At 42.2% G+C, this 17,978-nt stretch overlaps 1 protein-coding gene across 1 annotated transcript in view; it reads right to left on the bottom strand.

Annotated features, from left to right (window-relative positions):
- Positions 1 to 10,586: 10,586 nt before the first annotated feature.
- Positions 10,587 to 17,978, bottom strand: part of LOC108131045 (uncharacterized) — an 85,353-nt gene continuing 77,961 nt past the window's right edge. Inside the window, 5 exon segments of the mRNA XM_043211844.2 lie at positions 10,587 to 13,507; positions 13,572 to 13,740; positions 13,989 to 14,336; positions 15,933 to 16,125; positions 16,235 to 16,337. Coding sequence (XP_043067779.2) covers positions 13,064 to 13,507; positions 13,572 to 13,740; positions 13,989 to 14,336; positions 15,933 to 16,125; positions 16,235 to 16,337 — 1,257 coding nt within the window. The 3' untranslated portion in view covers positions 10,587 to 13,063.

The raw sequence follows: 17,978 nt of genomic DNA, 5'->3' as shown, positions 1-17,978 counted from the left end.
GGCACATGCGAGCCGAGCACAGAGATATGCGGATACCAGATGCGGCATAGTGCAAATAAAAGTCTTGGGCAAAAAGGTGAAACGTGTATTAAATAATTCCTTTGTCGAGCACATTTTAATCGTGCAGCGGTAACGGCAAACAAAGGCGTCCTCGGACACAAGTCCCAATGTCCAGCGGGCAGGACAAATACAGCGTCCGTCCCTAAGCCGCCCGACCCCCACCAAGCCGCCCAAGCCCTTTGTTTTTTTTTGGCCCCTTAAAAAAGTGCAAACTTTGTAAAAATTCTGAACTGCAGAAATTTGTTGTGTTCACGTACAGGAGGGGCTTTTGGGTCTGTGGTCGCGCATGCCAACTAAGTGGACCCGGGTGGTGCTAGGACCAGCCGGGGCCCTCGGACCACGGTTAAGCCTAGCAAATAGATGACAGCGGTGCAGCGGTTTGACAGGCGTGTGAAGACAAATTTCTGCGAATTTTCGCTAGGACAACGAATTCAAAGCAACGGAAAAATGAAAATATAACACTCGCGCTACTGTCCTTTCGCACAGACACACAAACACACACGTGCATACCAGCATGTGCAAATATTGTGAAAACAAATAAAAGCGAAAAATGTACTCCACGGTGTTTGTTTGTTTGTTTGTATGGGAGGCTGTGTGTTGGTGTGTGTGTGTTCCTATGAGTATGTGTGTGTTTTATATCTTCAACGTGTGCTGCGGCCTCTGTATGGGTGCGGTTTTGCGAGCATCAGCATCTGAAAAATAGGAGCAGGAGAAGTAGCAATGGCAGTCGCAATGACAAAGCCATGCCATCTTTTTATTTATTTATGGTTTTTGTCTGTGCTGCTGCATTGGTGTTATTAGTGGCATTTGTCCTTGTTTCCCTTTTGTTTTTGTTTTTGTTATTGCTCTGCCTGCTAGTGTAATAAAGTCCAAAAAAAGGGAAAAGAAAACTTTCATAGCGTCAGCTGGCGTCATTCAGCATTATATTTCTATATTTTACGAGTGCACTTGTAAGCCAAAAATGCGATTCAATTTTTGATCCTTCCAGCGGGTTATATTCAGTGGTTTTTAGTGAATTGAAAAATGCACTACCGATAGGATTTATAACACAATTTTTATTGCCTCGAATACCCATTATATTATAATTAATATTAATCACTTAGCCAGAGACAATTCGCAGATTAGTTATTCCAACTGTGTGCTATTCTTTGTCGTTTATTTAACAAAGTATCTTACAATTTGGCAATTTTAAAAGCAAATAACGCATTGCAAATCGAGTTATTTAAGAGCATTTACTTTATGCAAATCATATAAAGTGAAATAAATATCTGAATTGGAATTGAAAATGAACCATAGCCAAGCTTTGGCCTGCATTGTATTTGGTCAAATTTATTGATGTAATTATCCAAGCAATTTGTTGCCCTCCCACTTACAGACATCCTTTCCTACGTGGGTCGTCCTGACATATCCTTTTGTTTTCCCTTTTTTTCGGGCTTTCACAAAACTCGTTTTAATCGACTGGCCGGCATCGGCCTTTCAATTTGTTTGCATAAACGCATAGAGAAAACTGAAAATTAAATAAAATATATGTAAATTACAACCATAAATTCGTTCGATAGCAGCGCAATAAACCGTAATCAGATAATGGCAATTATCCATCTGGCCGATGGCCTGCCTTGAGAGAGGCTCTGCAAAAATGCGAAAATGCGAAATTTGTGAAGCTCGTAATCAGGTTTATGCAAATTAAAGATAATAATTACCCCACACACTCGGCCATTGTTTAGTCTTGCTTTTGTGTGTGCGGCTTTGGTTTCCAAGCAATTAATTTACAATTTTCGGTTAACTGGCTGCCAAGAATAACAAAACAATTAATACAATCAAGCAAACTTTTGCCTAAGAAATTAAAGGCAAGTGCCGCAAAACCAAATAGAGTCCTTGCCCGACAGTGTGGGATACCTGTCTGAGTACTTTTTGGGATTCGGCCGGCAGCCACTAAATGGAGAACAACAAAAGTGCAGCCACAACAGTGACAACGACTGCTGGATGTGGCCACTGGCCAGTTCGTTGTTGGCTTCTCATTAAAGATTCAGCCTGGTTTCATGGGAGACGTAAATCAAGTGGCTACATCCCTCCCCACCAACCGCAACAACATAATTTTATGTGAACTTAAATGCTTTTAGCTTGGCCTGGAGAGTGACTCGAAGAATCGAACACCGAACTCCGAACGCTGAGAATTTTCTGGTTGGCAAAGGCTGTTGCATATTTTATGCAACAACCTGTGAGTTGTCGGTCTTGTTTGACTTGAATAATTTGGCAAAGCGAATGAATTTTCTTTTCGGGCTGGCGCTTTTTGGCTTGCCGCTTTTTGTTTATGTTTGACCGAGGTCAATTGCTGGCAAAGTTTAGCATGCATGCCAGAGCGAACCGTAAATATTTTAAAGCCAAATGCCGAATGCCAAACTGTTGCATACTTATGCGAGTCCAAAGACAGCTGAAAGGCATTTTTATTATTAATGTCATTGAGGCTACTCTTCTTTGCCTGCCAAGAATCTCCTTTGCGTTGCGTTGTGGAATTTTAATAAATCATTTCGCTTGAAATGCGTACACAAAATCGAGGCAAAACGAAACGAAACGAAATCAAATGAAATGAAATAAATGAATGTCTGAAGTTTGGGCCTTCACGGACGGAAATGCCTTCAGTCCGAAAACGAATACAAAGCAAATTAGGATCGCTTAGTTGGCTTTTTGGGGCAGGGGGCATTGGAGTTCGGTGGAAATATTTAAAAATTTCCGAGGATATTTGCTCGCTGGGTTGTAAATCAAAATGCCAGCGCATTGGCAAAATATTAAAGTACGTCGAGCAACAACAGCATCAAATATGCAAATTGGTCTCGGACTCCCCTCAGCCATTGTGAGAGCGTGTGTTGCCATAAATTTAGCCTGGGTATCCGGGGGTAAAACGGCCGTTTCATCCATTTTATTGGGCCAATGGAGCTGCTGCTCGCCGATTATCAGGCTGTGTGCCTGAGAAGTACTTATCAAAGGGCATAAATCAGCCAAATCACGACGCAACAAATGTTTTACAGAATCATGAGTCTCCAAACAGAAGAGTCCAGACGATGCTTTACTTTCGATTTTTTTCATATGTAAATTTTTTCCTTTTTTCCCTTTTTAATTTTTGTTTTCTTTTTTCTAAAATATATGGCATGGAGGACACACTTGTCGCGTTCATTTGTCAGATGAGCGACAGTTTATTGAAAATGATTTTTTCCGCTTAGTCAGCATCATTTTCTTTGATTGCTAAACGACGGTGGAATGAGTTGTGATCGCCCTAACAGCGTTCCAGATTGTAGGGGTTGTTAGTGGCAAATAGACAAACTCATCATAGCCTGATGGCTTAATGGCCAAGAGACACAATTCTCAAAGCTAACAACTTTTTCGCGCATTGTTTAATTTACAATTTGCGCATTAACTTTGTCACATAATTCTAATTAACGCTTTTAATTACTTTATGAGGCACTTTGCGCCGCTACCTAAAAATATGGGTGGCTCAAATTGCCCCGGCAACAACGGCTTAAATGTCATCGCTACTGTTCCTGCTCCAGCTCCGGCCCCAGCTAATGCCCCTGCCCACCTGGCCAGGTATCCGCCGAGTGGCTCGTTAGGGGCCGGGCCAGCATTCGAGGCACCCACTATTTTCACGCGGACGTTGGCTGAAGCCGTGGCTTGGACAAAGTCATTAAATACGACGCAAATTAGATTTATTGTACGCCGCTGCACTTGCCTGGTGACTGTTCTAGTGCACTGGGACAAAAGTTTCATAAAAGGCTAGAAATCTTTAGTGATTCTTTGAATTCAGAATCATTCATAATTCTTTATACGAATACATTTTAAAGAAATTATTTTTAACAGTGTATTTGGGGTTGAGTTGCTGCCACGGCTGTGTGATGGTCGTTATGGTGGAGTTGCCGGGGCCACGGCCGTGTTGCCGCTGCGGTTACCGCACCGACCTGACCAGAAAACGTATTTCTCGGCCCCCGACTCGCCACCTACTTTTTGTTTAACAATAAATTTACATTAGCAGAATGTTACATATTTGCAGAGAGCCGAGAACTTTTTAAAAACATTCCACGGGTCGGACAGCCTGCCAACTGCCAACACCAGAGGAACATGCACGCACTACACACTCAGCCAAATCGCAGGGAGTGTGTGTTTCCTTGTGTGTACTTGTGGCAAGTGCACCCACCGTTAACTTGTGAAATGATATGCAAATAGGGATAAATTCATCACCCATTGCATGTTGCAATGCGACAAGACATTCGCTAAGCCCAATGTCAGTTGTCAGCCATTGCAGTATGAGGGTTTACTATTTTCGAAGTGAACCTATTCGAAGATATTTTTGATTTTAATTAAAGTAGCTACAGAATTTAACTTTAAATAGAGTAAAGTTATCTTGACATTTGGATGGTTATTAGCATGGGCTGCTGGAGGTTGTATGCAAACGCCCAACTGTAGAACAGGATCGTATATTTAATTAATAATTACTAAAAATTAATAATGTAATATCGGGTACAATTAAATGAAATTATATTCGTTGCCTTCTATTAAATTCCATGTGCATTTAAGTGTGCCCCGGTCGGTCAACAGATCGTGGCTCATAACTCACGTCATTTAATTTAGCAAATATCACGAACCCAACAAAAGCCATTGAATGCAACTGCTGCTGCCTTGGCTTTTTGGGGTTTCTGCTATTCTGGCGTAATGAAACAAGAAACAGCCGCCTCTAAGGCAACAACCACAACAAAGTCAGGGACTTGGAAAGGAGACCGCCTGAGATAATGGCTAGAGAATCGGAGATAAAGGGGGTCGGGCTCCGAGCGACGTGCAAGGCGAGACAAATGGTTTGCCTTTCTTTGGCGAGCATGAGTGCTGCGGGCGGGCGGTCGGCGGGTTGGATCTCCGGGTGGCTGAGTGTTTGGATAATTTTTTGTTTCGGTGGGCAGGTGTCAGGCGCATGTGTCTAGGCAATGCTGAAGTTTTCGCATAAACAAAGGCAAATATTGCGCACTTGTGCAATTTATATTGCAAAACAATTGTCATTAGAAAATGCCGCACGAACAAAAACGCCGCAGACAAAAGAGCCAGCGACCCACCAAGGCCCAGGGACCAAGGACAGAGCAGACCAAAAGGATAAGGAGACCCAGAATCAGGCGGCGGCAACTGCAACTGTCACATGTGAAAGCGAGGAGCACAGAGCAAAAGCAGCAAGAGCATCCCAAGCAGCAGCAGCACCAGCAGCAGCAGCATTTTATGGCGCAGCTTAAGTGCTTCAAAAATTCCACGTAATGCACTCAAAGCAACGTCTGCCGTCCCTCAGAGAGTCCTGTCCCTTACCTCCTGGCCCCAATACTACAGTTGGCAAATAAGAAAACGTGCGAGGAGCAGCGCAAATTAAAGCCATCGCTGCCTAGATCCTGCAGAGGAAAAATAATTCTTATAATAGTAATTGAACCTGAATAATTATTATTGAACTTGTTGCAAGTTTACCTTTTTGAACTAGCCTCTTTAAGAAGGATCTATCTATGCTGAGCGGCTAATAAACCGTCGTTTTTAGAACAGAATACCATAAGAGTTATCCTTTACAAAAAATATAAGCTTCAACTTTTAATTCTTCTGTAATATAGAACAATATTCTGTAATGTAGAACGATAGAACAATCTTGTCCATATTTTCTCTCTGTATACTGACTCTTAGCCTGCTGACAGAGCAACGTGTTCCAGGCCCATCCTGCCTCCTGGCTTCCATTCGCGCCGCCACCTCTCCCCGCGTGTCATTCGTCGTCGCTCCTTTTTCATCTCTCAGCGAGCTGTGCGGCATTTTCTTCATTTAGGTTTTTGTCCGTGCGATTTTCACACACTTTTTGTTCATTAGTGGATAATGAACAATTGCAGCATTATGACAGCACCAGCAGAAGTAGAGGCAGCAGCACCAGTAGCAGCAGCAGCATAAGACGAGGCCAGAGCAGTTGTGGCAGCAGCATCCGTGGCAGTTTAGTAGCTGCAGCATTAGCAGTCTGCATCTGGCCAGTTTTTCACCTCTCGCTATCTAGACGCAAGCATTTTTATTAAAATTCCATGTCAGAACCATTAATTTTCCCGCACAGTGCATCCTCTAGTCTCCTTCCTCTGGTTTTTCAGCTTTTAAGTTTTCTCTATTTTTCGTAGGTTAGATGTTTTTGCTGGTCAGGTTAAGTTTTGGTCGGTTTTATTGCAGTTTTTAACAGGCTTTTGTATGCGTTGGGGATTTTCTTCTTTAATAAAGTCTCTGGGAAGAATTAATAGCTCGCAATGTCGAATCCTTCATGTTTTTTGGACTGCGTTCAATATGCAAATTATCCGGATCCAGCTCACCAGCGCTCTAGCTGGCTCATGTCTGGGGGCACAATCAAAGTTTTGTTTGGCACATTAAACCACAGCTGGCAATTAATTTGGCTTAGTTTAGTTTAGTGCACTTCCGTTGCGCACAGCGGCCATTTTGTCGCACCACCGGATGGACATCAGCCGCCTGCTGCCTGACTGTCGGCTGCCGACTGCCGCCAGCAGCCTCACTTTTAGTTCTAGTTCTACCAAATTCATGACCGCTCAAAAGCAGCTTTAGTTTTTATTACCATTAAAAACGGGCGCTCCCGCTGTCCCGCCCCAACACAGAATGCCGCTCATAACTCAAAGGCATAAACACACAGAAAGTGCATATTTTCGGATGTGTGTGTAAAAAAATGCACAGGGAAAAATAGTTGTTCTTTAATTTAAAAAGTATTCTGAAATGAAAGGTAAATATATTTTGAAAATATATGTAGGTATACAAAGATATATATTATATAAGTTATTTTATAGAAAATAAATTTAAACAAGTTGTTGTGCTCGATTCTTTAATAAAGTTTGATTAATAATAGCAATATTTTACATTTTTTTCAGTTTAGATTCTCAACATAATAGGATAGGTCTTGGTTTTTGGTGAAATGTCCTGCGGCACCCTGGGCGGATCTGTTGGTTTTTTGGAAAGCGTGTATTTAAAATTTTCGGCAATGCTCTTTGCCAGCATCACCTGAAATCCAGCCCTCGGATGTGACCCTATTGTCCACTCCCCGGGTCAGCGGAGGCTTTGAAAGCCAAAACTGAAATCAACTAACAACATTAACATGGCAAAGCAATTTCCACCCAGCCAGCCATTTTGGCCAGCGGGATAGGTGGAGGTCCTGGCTTTGGGCCGCACACAAAAGCAGACAATAAGCGAGCTCTTCCATTTGTGATGGCTCAAAAGGGTCGGTGTTGGCGGCAGCGGCGTTGCTGGTGGTTATTGCATATTCACATACCATGCGCCATACAGCATACACCACGCACCACCTTCACACATGTGACAGAGTTAAATAGGCGAGCCCAGCATGCATGGTGTGCCAAAAAGAGCGCGACAGGACAGCGTAGAGAATCCTGGAGCTGCATTTAGGTACTCAAGCGTCGTTGTCATAGTCATTTGCCATGCGAACGGGTCCGTGTATGTATATTGGGGTGTTGCCCATGGCTGGTGATGGGTTTTAGGTGTGTTAGCCAGGGCCAGGCCGGGGCAGACCAGGCCAGCCCAGAACAGGCAAGGCCAGGCCGAGCCTTTGGCTTTCTATCTAACGGCGTCACATATGCTCCTAACGATAATAGTTTTCTGCGTAATTTGTTCGCAATTTTAGAGGAAGCTCCCTCGGATATCGCGCTAAAAACTTGGCCCACGCATAGGTCCCGAAATCTCGCATACCAGGATCCTGCCTGGCCCATTCCAGAAGCAGGACTCCCCTTTCCTGTATTGCGTATTATTTAGTAGTCCAGCTGCAGACCGAAAAGGACTGAGATGGCAAAGATAAACATAAAGTTGCAGTGAAAGAAAATATCTATACAATATGGTATATTTTTGGTTTTTAAGAAATAATTCCTTAATAAAGTTTATGAATAAGAAAGTATTGTGGAAAATAAAAAATATTTATCAAACTTATAGAATTAAATACTTCATGTACTTTCTCTTGGATTTCAAGGATATGAAGCAGAGGCTTTATTATTGCAAGAATGCCCTTCGTTGCTGACACTTTTCGCTTTGACTCGTTAAAATTCATTTCAATTTGGGTCTGCTTGGCTCCACTTTCCGCCCGTGGTCACGAATGGGTTAAGGCAGTGAGTGAGATAGCGAGATGCTCTTTCTGTATCGCCGCACGTGTCACTGATGCCGTCGCCGCCGCATCCTGCGTAGCTTTATAAACAATTTTGAATTTTGCGGTTGTGCGAAAATTAATGGATGCCTCGCTCTTGGTGCGGTTTTGGCCGCGCTCCCAGACAACGCCCCCGGCCACGCCCCCTTTCCACTTGCCGGGAGCTGGGCAAAATTTTAGCATTTTGTCATTAGCGTTTGCTTTCTGAAAACGAGATTGTTGTTTGTCGCTGCGGTGATGGCGGTGGAAGCGGTGGAGGTGGCGGCGATGGTGGTGCAGCAACACTGGTGGTGCGATATTGCAGCTTAATGGCGGGCAAGTATCAGGCATCAAGCAGGAATCATGGCCGGCAGCTTATTTACGACAGCCAAAGGGAGTACGGAGTGCCATCAATTAATGCTGTAGGGCGGCTGCAGCGAACGACTCATGCACTTAATCCTGTTTTCGATTACAAGTCGAATGAAAATAAAACATGAAACTTATACTGATGGAATTTAATTGCTCTGTGCAGCTATAAAAGTGCGAGAAGAACTATTTATTGAAATTATAAAATTTAAACCATCATTATTTAAACCAAAAAAGGCAAACAAATTAATGACCATAGATCCACGAAAAATTTATTTATTTTTTGAGTCAGTTTCAAAAAGAAAAGACACCATTAACCAATAAGGATTCTCCTGAATTTAATGAAAAAAGAAACAAGGATAAGCCAGGTTGGTAAAAAAGTTATGATGCAGCACTAGTGCAGCATCCACATGTGGGTTTGTTATGAATAAGCCAGAAACTTGGGCTTTTGACTTTGGCAGCGCCATAGAGTCGAGTCAGGCAGCCAGGCACGGTTAATAAAACAGACAAACACTCAAACTTTTGCTATAAAAATTTTTAGCGAGTGTGTGGCCGGGGAAGGCTGGGGGATGCCGGAGTAGAAGGAGTTTTTTAAGTTGCCAGAGTTGTTTGCTTGCTAAACAAGTGCTATTAAAAGAGCATAAAAAGGTGGAAGGTGAATTGAGATTGGGAGACGGCTGGGGTATGATGACTGGGGAAGGAGAAGATTGGGTGGTCGGTAGCAGAGACAAAGGCAGTCAGCCTGCAGGCACCGTAAAGGTCCTTGATGGTGGGAGAATGCCCGCTGTAATAAGCCCGGGCAAATCTTCATGCAAACTCTCCGAGCCACAGCGGAGTTTTTATATTTGGCAGCTTAGGTGCACTTCTGTAGTTGTCCTTTCGGCGTCCTTAATGCACTGCACCAAAAAAGAAATATAAGGAACTGGCAATTTCCAAAAAGCAGGGGGCCACAGAAACAAAAGCAAGAGCAACTACATGATGCAGTGAAATTTTATGCGCTTAGTTTTTATTGCAGAATATTTTGCATGCCAGGGCCTGTATAAAGAATTATCCACTAAAACAGCTATAAAGTGAGTCAAGTATTTGTTAAGATGTACAGTCCCTAACTCAAGTGCACAGAACATTTCACAGAAGGGGAAAACCTGAAAAAAGAACAAAAAAAAGAGGAATATTCACTCCACCCTCGTCGTGTTGGTGTGATGCATGAATTCGTGCACCCAATTCCAAGCGCTATGCGATGCGTTTGCGCAACCAACCGGGCGTATGAGTAACATGTGCACTTTATGCATTGTGAGGGAAGGTGGCCGCCTATCCGCTGAGCCTATTTGTTTTATTTATATTTCAGCTCTGTGCCATTTTGTGCGCGCATATTAAACAGGTCGTGGCAGGATGGAAGGCCAGCGGGCAGGATAACAGCCGGATTCGAGGCCCAGAGACAGCTAAAGTGCAAAATGCAGTAAAATATTGAAATTGTACAGTTCCCGTTGTGCAATGAGCCGCAATACCAGCGACGTTTTTGTATTTCCTCTTCATATATTTTTTTTTTATTTCCCATTGTATGGCAGTGCCACACATGGCGGCCGAGTTGAAAGGTGCACTCACATATGGAGGGGGGAAATTTTGATTTTACGTGACTGGCATGGAGTGGCAAAACGAACAGAGGTTCGAAAATGGAATGCGGATCGAATATGCGAACTGGGCGGGTGACTTCGAAGTAGCTTTTCTCTTATTTCCAATTAGCATTGCAAATTCATTTGAATTTATCGCCCTGAAATAATGCCATAGGATCGTGTGGTTGAAATTGGCTATAATTTAAGGCCGTGAAAATATGTGAAAATAGGAACAAAGCAGTGGCAAATTCCGATACTTACTTTTCAAAAAGTCTAACCAAAGTGACGAGTCCTCGAAATAAACACCTCGTTTTAGGTAGCTCCCCCCTTATTTTTCCAAAAAAATTAAAAAGACGAGTCAAAGTATTTGGTTTTAATTTTGTTTTTCTGTTTTTTGATTAACATTTTTCCCATTTTATTTGATTATTTCTCTCTTGCTTGGCTGCAATCGCTGGCAGCGTTGTTTTTTTCTATGCATACATTAACGTGTTTACTGCCACACACTCAAGTGCGCTTGTGTGTGTTTTTGAGTGTGATTGTGGGTGTGTATGTGTTTGTTGAGTTCATTCCGGGGGCTTCGTTCGGTTCGGTTTTGATTGAATTGGATAGGCTTTTGAAAGGCGCTTAACATAATTATGGCATTTTGCTTGCACACTTCCATAAATCTCTTTTTTATGCTGCTGCTTGCTGGTATTATTTTGCTGTCGATTTTGTTATTGCTGCTCTCACAAATGCAATTATATATGTATAGCCGTAATGTGCTTGACTTTGTGTTTCTGGGTTGGTTGGTTGTTTGGGGCCGATGGCGCTATTTAATGATCTATCATATGTCTGAGCCGGGCCCTTGCAAACCAGATGCTCTCGGCAGCCTTTTTTGCAGTCGGCTCTTTACATTTTTATGCAAATATTAATACAATTTTCGTTTTAGTTAGGTTGCCTTTTTATGCGCACATTGTTCTTTTTTTTTAATGTATGAATTTATATATTAATATATATATACTTTTTTTTTTATAAATATTTATATGTACATACACAACATTGAATCATTTATTTATATTTCTTTTGCTTACACCGTAACTATGTATACATAATTAAATATAATTATGCTATTATATATATGTCGTCGAATATTTCTGTTTCTTTTTCCGCATTTCTTCATTATATTTAGTTCGTAATTTTATCATAATTTTCCAACATTTCCAACATATGTTCAGCTACAATTTAATTTAATTTCCATTGGCTCCTCCACTTTAAAGTATTTATATTTATATTTATGCATAGCTTGCTCTTACACACAGTTTTCTTGACTGCTCAAATAACATTTAGTATATATGTATGTATATTTATGTATATATATAGGTGTATATATATAGATTTGTATATATGTAAAGTGATGCATTGCCGATGCACAGTTTGTCGTTGGCTCTCAAAAACACGGTATGCCAAGTTGAAAAAATAACCAGATTTGTTTGTCCGTAACATCTTTTTACTTTCATCACAACTTATAGAAATTAGACTCGCTCTTCATGGCTCCGCTTGACCATCCAATTGAATTCTAATTTTGATTTAGCCATTTTTTAATTTTGACCTACTCTTGCAATATTTTTTGTTCATTTTTCAGTTTCTTTGGTGTGTAAAAAATAGTTTACATTTTGTATTCGTTCTCGTTTTTGTTTTGGTTTTCGCTTTCATTTTTTGTTCATTGTAAATACCATAAATAATTGTGTTTAGGTTTACAGTAAGTGTATAGTTTTACAGTTACACTTATGATTCTTAGCTAAACATTGACTACATTTTATATTTTGCTTTTGCTACACGTTTTCTCTCATATCCTTTTCTAAATATTTAGCTAGATTTGCCATTTGCCCGACCATCTTATAGGTTCATCTTAATACATATACACGATACACAAACACAGATACATGAATAAGTTTCCTTATGAGTGTGCGTGAGTGCGCGAGTGTGTGTGTGTTGTAGCCTCTTTTATGGATATCGTTTAGGATATAATATTTTGATCTAGTCACGGGACCATCTACATTTATATTTTCCGGCTTGATCGTTCGTTCGGTATTCAGTGCATTTTCTACTCGATTTCTGGTGTGATTTTTCTCATTTGGTTTAGTTACTTGGTGCTTAACTCAGTTACTTATACTTTGATATTTCTCTAGTTAATGCTGGATAAACACTCATAATTATGAATCAACTGATTGAAGCTAATGGTGGAACATTTGACTTGCCATTACTACTCGCTAATTCTTAGGCCTATGCACATCGATATATTGGCGAAATGATCATTGGAATGGAATCTATTGCGAAACACATCATGAACAGCTTCAAAGATAGGACAAATTTTGTAAATGAATTCTCAGTCAACGAAACACATTTCTCTTAATATTCATTTTTAAATACTATTTTTCTCCGCTTATTCTACTCTTAAATATTATGTCTTTTTTGGTTTTTCTTCGCTTGTTTTTAGCTTTCTTGTGAATCGTAATTCTTTACTGCAAGCCTTGGTAAATCATAACCACATCCGTTATAGCACCCACTCTATTCTTACTCTGGTATATACAATGTATATGTTATACCTACTAAAATACATTTAGATATTTTTTTGTTTCTAAATTTTATGTTTTTCGCTAAAGGGGTACAATTCTGTTGGAAATGCAGACCCCTTCAAAAATAGACACAAATAACACACATTCATAACTTTGGTTTTGGGTATTTCTGCTTCGGTTTCATTTGATTAGATCAACTTGAATTATGACTATTGCACCTTCCGGCCAGTATTCGCCACATCTGAGCAGCCGCCAAAAGTTGGTTACATTTTGGTTGAATCATATATAAATAGGTGTCTTAATTTTTACACTTCCGGCATGCCATACACCTGGGTCACCGGTGGTTGCTGCTGGGCTTGTTGCTCGTTGTTTGCTACCTGCTGCGGCTGCTGCTGCTGTGGCTGCTGTTGCTGTTGCTGTTGCTGCTGCTGCTGTTGCTGCACCCAGTGAGATGGATAGTACAGTTGGGGAATATAGTGTTGCGTCTGCTGCTGCTGCCGCTGCTGATGGTGAGGGTGTTGGCTGTGTGGTGGCTGCTGCTGTTGCATTTGATGGTGGGGCTGCTGTTGGTAGGGCGGCTCCTTCACGTATTCCCCGGACGTCTGCTGCTCCTGTGGCTGCTGCACCTGCAACAACTGCTGCTGCTGCGGCTGCTGATGTTGCTGCTGCTGCTGTTGCGTGGAATACATGGCCATCCCTCATGGCAGCTACACGAGCAAACTGGGCGCCAGCCACTCATCCTCCGCCAGCTAAGCGATTGGGCACACTCGTTAGGCAACGTCATCAGAATGGAAACTCTTTGATGCAACTCACCTGCGGACTGACCTGGAACTGCTGCATCGGATAGGCCACCACTCCGGTCGCTTGGGGCAGGGCACTGCCCACGCTCTGGGTGATCTGAGGAGCGGCTGCTGCCGTAGCTCCCGCCAACTGCGGCTGAGGCGGTACGCTCTGCCAGGTTCCCGGCAGCTGGACACCCATTCTAAAATAACAGAAATGTATAAAATACATAGTAGAGTCATGCAACTATAGAAAAAAATTAAACTTTTGAGAAATTATTTATAAAACGGGATTCAAAGGAATCAACATCTAGTCAAGGATCTAGATAGGCAACCAAAAAGTTAATTTTTTTTCACAAAAAGTACCAATATGGGTTAAAGCGGTTTTCGGGTTTGAATCAAACAAATAAGAGAAATCTTGTTGTGGGCAGATCTAATTTTTAAAACTTACCCCATGTATCCCGCCTGCTGGTACCCTGCAAATTGACCGTATGTGAAGCCCTGCATGCTCTGCAGGAACTGGCCCGGCTGCAGTGCGCTGGCGGGGGCCGCCGCCGGATATGTCGGAGCCGGCGGGTACCAGTATCCGGCCACCTGCTGTCCATAGGCAGCCGCCGCGGCTGCTGCGGCCGCCGCCGAGCCGAAGGGGAATCCCTGGGCCAGGGCCTGCCCGGCAATGGCGGACATGTGGTTGGGGTCGCCGCTCTCTTTGCCCCACGCGCACTTCACCGGCTGCTGGTTGATCTCCGTGTTGTTAACGGCCACGATGGCGTGGGTGGCGGCCTCTTTGGTGGAGAAGCTATAAATGCACAGAAAAAATATATTTTTATATTTATTTATTGTTTTAATTTTCTATAAAAATAACTTTCAATATAACTTTCTTTCTATCTAAATTTAAATAGCTAGAAGCTATCGTTCTTAAAAGGAAAATATTTTGGGAAGATCCTAAAACTATTTTAAGAGTAAACCTTTGCTTTTAAGCCATTTTAATCTATATGAGAAGTAAATTATTTTCAATCACTTTAGTACAAATCAGGACTAACTGGCATAGTCCTCTCTAGTTTTGGTTTTTCCCTAGTAAGCAGATTGGCCTAGTTTAATTTCCGCTTAACCCGCTGCGGCAACAAAGCGCAAAAGTGGTACAAGCGTCTGTGGAATTGTTTTGTTGTTGCAGGATTGGTTATAATGATGCAGCAACTCTGCCACAGCTGCTGCTGCACTTGTAGTCCCCGAGCTCATTATGTTACAAAATGCCAAACAATGCCTCCTCTCTCTCCGCTTCCTCACTTTCTCCCCGGCTTTCTTTTCCCTTTTCCCCTTTCCCCTTTCCACATTCCTAGTTTTTGTTTCTTTTCTCCCCCCGTTTTTTGCAACACGTTTGCAACACACAAATGAGTTTTGGAGCAGTGCACAAAAGGCGCCCATGGACATGGCCAGCAACTGCAATGCGTTTCTTGCCGGCCCTTCCTTCTCAGCGCAATTCTCGCCTACACTCGGGATATTTTATAATGCTTATTAGTGGTTTGATCTTTAGAGGCTAATCTACTATAAATAAAAATAAATATTAAGTACTATTTTAGTCATGAAACTTTTACTGACTTACTTTATTTATTTACATGATCTTCTAACTTCGAAAATAAAAAAGTGCATCAATCCCTAAGTTGTTCTTTAAGTGCATCAATCCAATCCCTATCTCCTCCTCTCTGGTTGCGGTGGGGTGAACTCTGTTCGTCGGGGGCCAACGGCTGCCATTAAAACCCTATCAGCATTCGTGACGGCAGCTGCGATCTCCACCGCCAACACCACCAGAGCCACCGTCACCGTCACACCGCCGTGCATCTCCAGCCCCACTGCCGTTCCTTGGCAATCTTTTTTACCAACGTTGTGGTGAGTGTGTGTGGGTATAGGTACTTTTTTTGCCCTGCCATCGTCGTTGTCGCTGTTATTGCGGTTCATTGTTCTGTTTGTAACTTCAAATTTGCCTCTCGTTGTTGCTGTTGCTGGTGCACTCATGATTGTTGTTGTCCCTACTTGTATGGTTGTTGTTGTTGGTGGTGCCGAGTGTAAAAGTGTTGTTGATTTATTAACGGCGAGTGCTTTGGATGGGGGCTACCCATTGATATAGCCAGTGTGTGTCCTACGCGTTGACAATGGAAATTCGAATATGAGCCTGACACCGCAGACCGCAGTGCACACAGAAGCGCGAAATCAAAATGGCGGGCAACAAAGGGTTAATATAGGAGGACAAAGGGAAGGGCAGTCCAATCATTTATTACTTTATTATTTGATCGATTGTCATTATGATCGATATGCCTATAATTTAAACCTAAAACAAACTTAAGGCCTACACTAGGGGAATACTACATCCTAAGGCTATCAGCTCATTTTAACTTACCGCACAAATGCGTATCCTTTGTCCTTGAAAACCCGTATCTCCTGTATTGTGCCGTAGGGCGAGAAGGTCTTCTGCAGGATCTCCTCGTTGAGGAATCCCGAAAGAGCCCCGTTGATGCCGCCGCAGTAGACAGTGCAATTGGTGGGGCTGCTCTGATTGTAGACCTCGTCAAAGGTGAGCGGCTTGGCATTCACTGCAACGAGCGGAGATTAACATTGCGATGACAATGGAATGCAAGAAGGGAGGTGGGAGGTGGGGAGCCAGCGGGCTTAGGATTCTGATGGCATGCTGGCGGTACTCACTGTCTGCCTTGGTTGCCGGCGGCTTCCGTGTGGCCCAATTTGTGCGTATCGAGCGCGAGCCCAACCATTGGCCATTCATGGCCGTGATGGCGGTTTCCGCCTCCTGCAACGAGCCAAATTAAATGGGAAGAGCAATTAGCTAAAAGCCCATCGCAATTTACGCGGGTTTGTCTAGCCGCTTAAGCCGCTTACGACGGCTGTTAAGTCTTGGCCAAAGTCTGCCGCTAACACTGCTGCGAGAAAAACCCGAAATTTATAAACAAACAGCTCAAAAAGTGTTAAGAAAAAGCCAGCAGAGCACTCAAAGAAATTTAAAATATTTTAAATGTTTAAATTTTAAGATAGATTTACCTTTTTTTTGGAAACTATTTTTAAATCTCTATCTGTTTAAGCTGTTTGTGTTTTGATGTTGATAAATGTTTTGAATATATCTAAATTGTGTTTACATTTTTAATCTTATATATAAGTTAAGAAAAACCTATTTCCCAGGTTTCTTAAAGTGTCTTCGCATTTAAAGAGAAATAATAATAAAACAGAAAAAAACAATCGCTTCTGTTAAAAAGTTGCTCCTTGTGGGAAGCCGGCGACATTGTTGCTGCTGCTCGGCTGCTCTTTGATTTCCTTGGCTGGCAGTCTTGGGAAAATGTGTGGCTGGAGGAAAGTTGGAGAGCGGAATGGGACAAGTCCTATACGTAGCATTTACAAGGCCGTGCACAAATTATAATTTCAATTTCGCATAAAAGGTAATTCGTGCGTATCAAACGTGATTCATGCCGAAATGATTGCAACTGCCAGAAGGTCTTGCATGCAGCCAGTCTGCTTTCTATATATATGTTTCAATATGTATATATATGTGTCTACATATATACTATATGTGAAGGAATGAGTATGTACAAGTGTGTGTGGTGGGCGTTTCATAGCAATTTACTTGCGGCACACCAAAAGACCGAAGACCGAAACCGAGCGGAGGCAGCTAAAGCAATGCAATAATGGCATTTGCGGCGCTGCAGACGTTGCAGCTGCTCATTGCACGTTCTTTAAATGGCGAAACCCCGAGCCCCGTTTTCCGGACCCGGCAACTTAAATCCGGACCCGGACCCGGCAGCGACTGCGACTGTGGCTGCGGTTGGCAGCAACTGTAACTAGGCATCAGCCACCCAAAAATCCCACCTTGGCACCACCCATTCAATTTTTTTCTTTTTTAGTAGGGTATTTTCTATTCGTCAAGAGGTTAGTTGGAAAAATATTCCGAATCCTAGATGCTAGCTTCTAAAACCATTTGGTCTTGTAGAAGAAAATAATTAATAACTTTATCAGAATTATTCTATGAGGGTAACCAATATTCGTCTTGAACCAAAGCCTCCTCTCGGTATAGTTTTTTCCATTAATTTTCTTGCTCTTTGTGGCAAGCTACGTGCAACGCTCGAAATCAGCGATGACGTGCACTGGCTGAAAAACGAAAAAATTCTTAAACCAGGGTGAGGAAAAACTTTCGAGATTTCCAAAGAGAACATTTTCTGAAGAGATCCTTAAGCGAAAGCATACTACTTTGAATCATATATTCTTGGAATGTAAAGCATAATTATTTATGTGAATCGGGCACTTGTAATATCACTCATACGCAGGGTATACCGTTTGGCAGCCACAATTAGCAATTTTATTTTATGTTAAACGAGCTATAAAATTTAAGTTACATGAGTGCCCGCAGAACGAATTAAACGAGTGGAACATAAATTCTTATGTA

The sequence above is a fragment of the Drosophila bipectinata genome, chromosome 3R, assembly GCF_030179905.1.
Source record: "Drosophila bipectinata strain 14024-0381.07 chromosome 3R, DbipHiC1v2, whole genome shotgun sequence".
Lineage (NCBI taxonomy): Eukaryota > Metazoa > Arthropoda > Insecta > Diptera > Drosophilidae > Drosophila > Drosophila bipectinata.
Note: the sequence above shows the minus strand (reverse complement) of the source record. Positions and strands in the feature narration are given on the sequence as shown.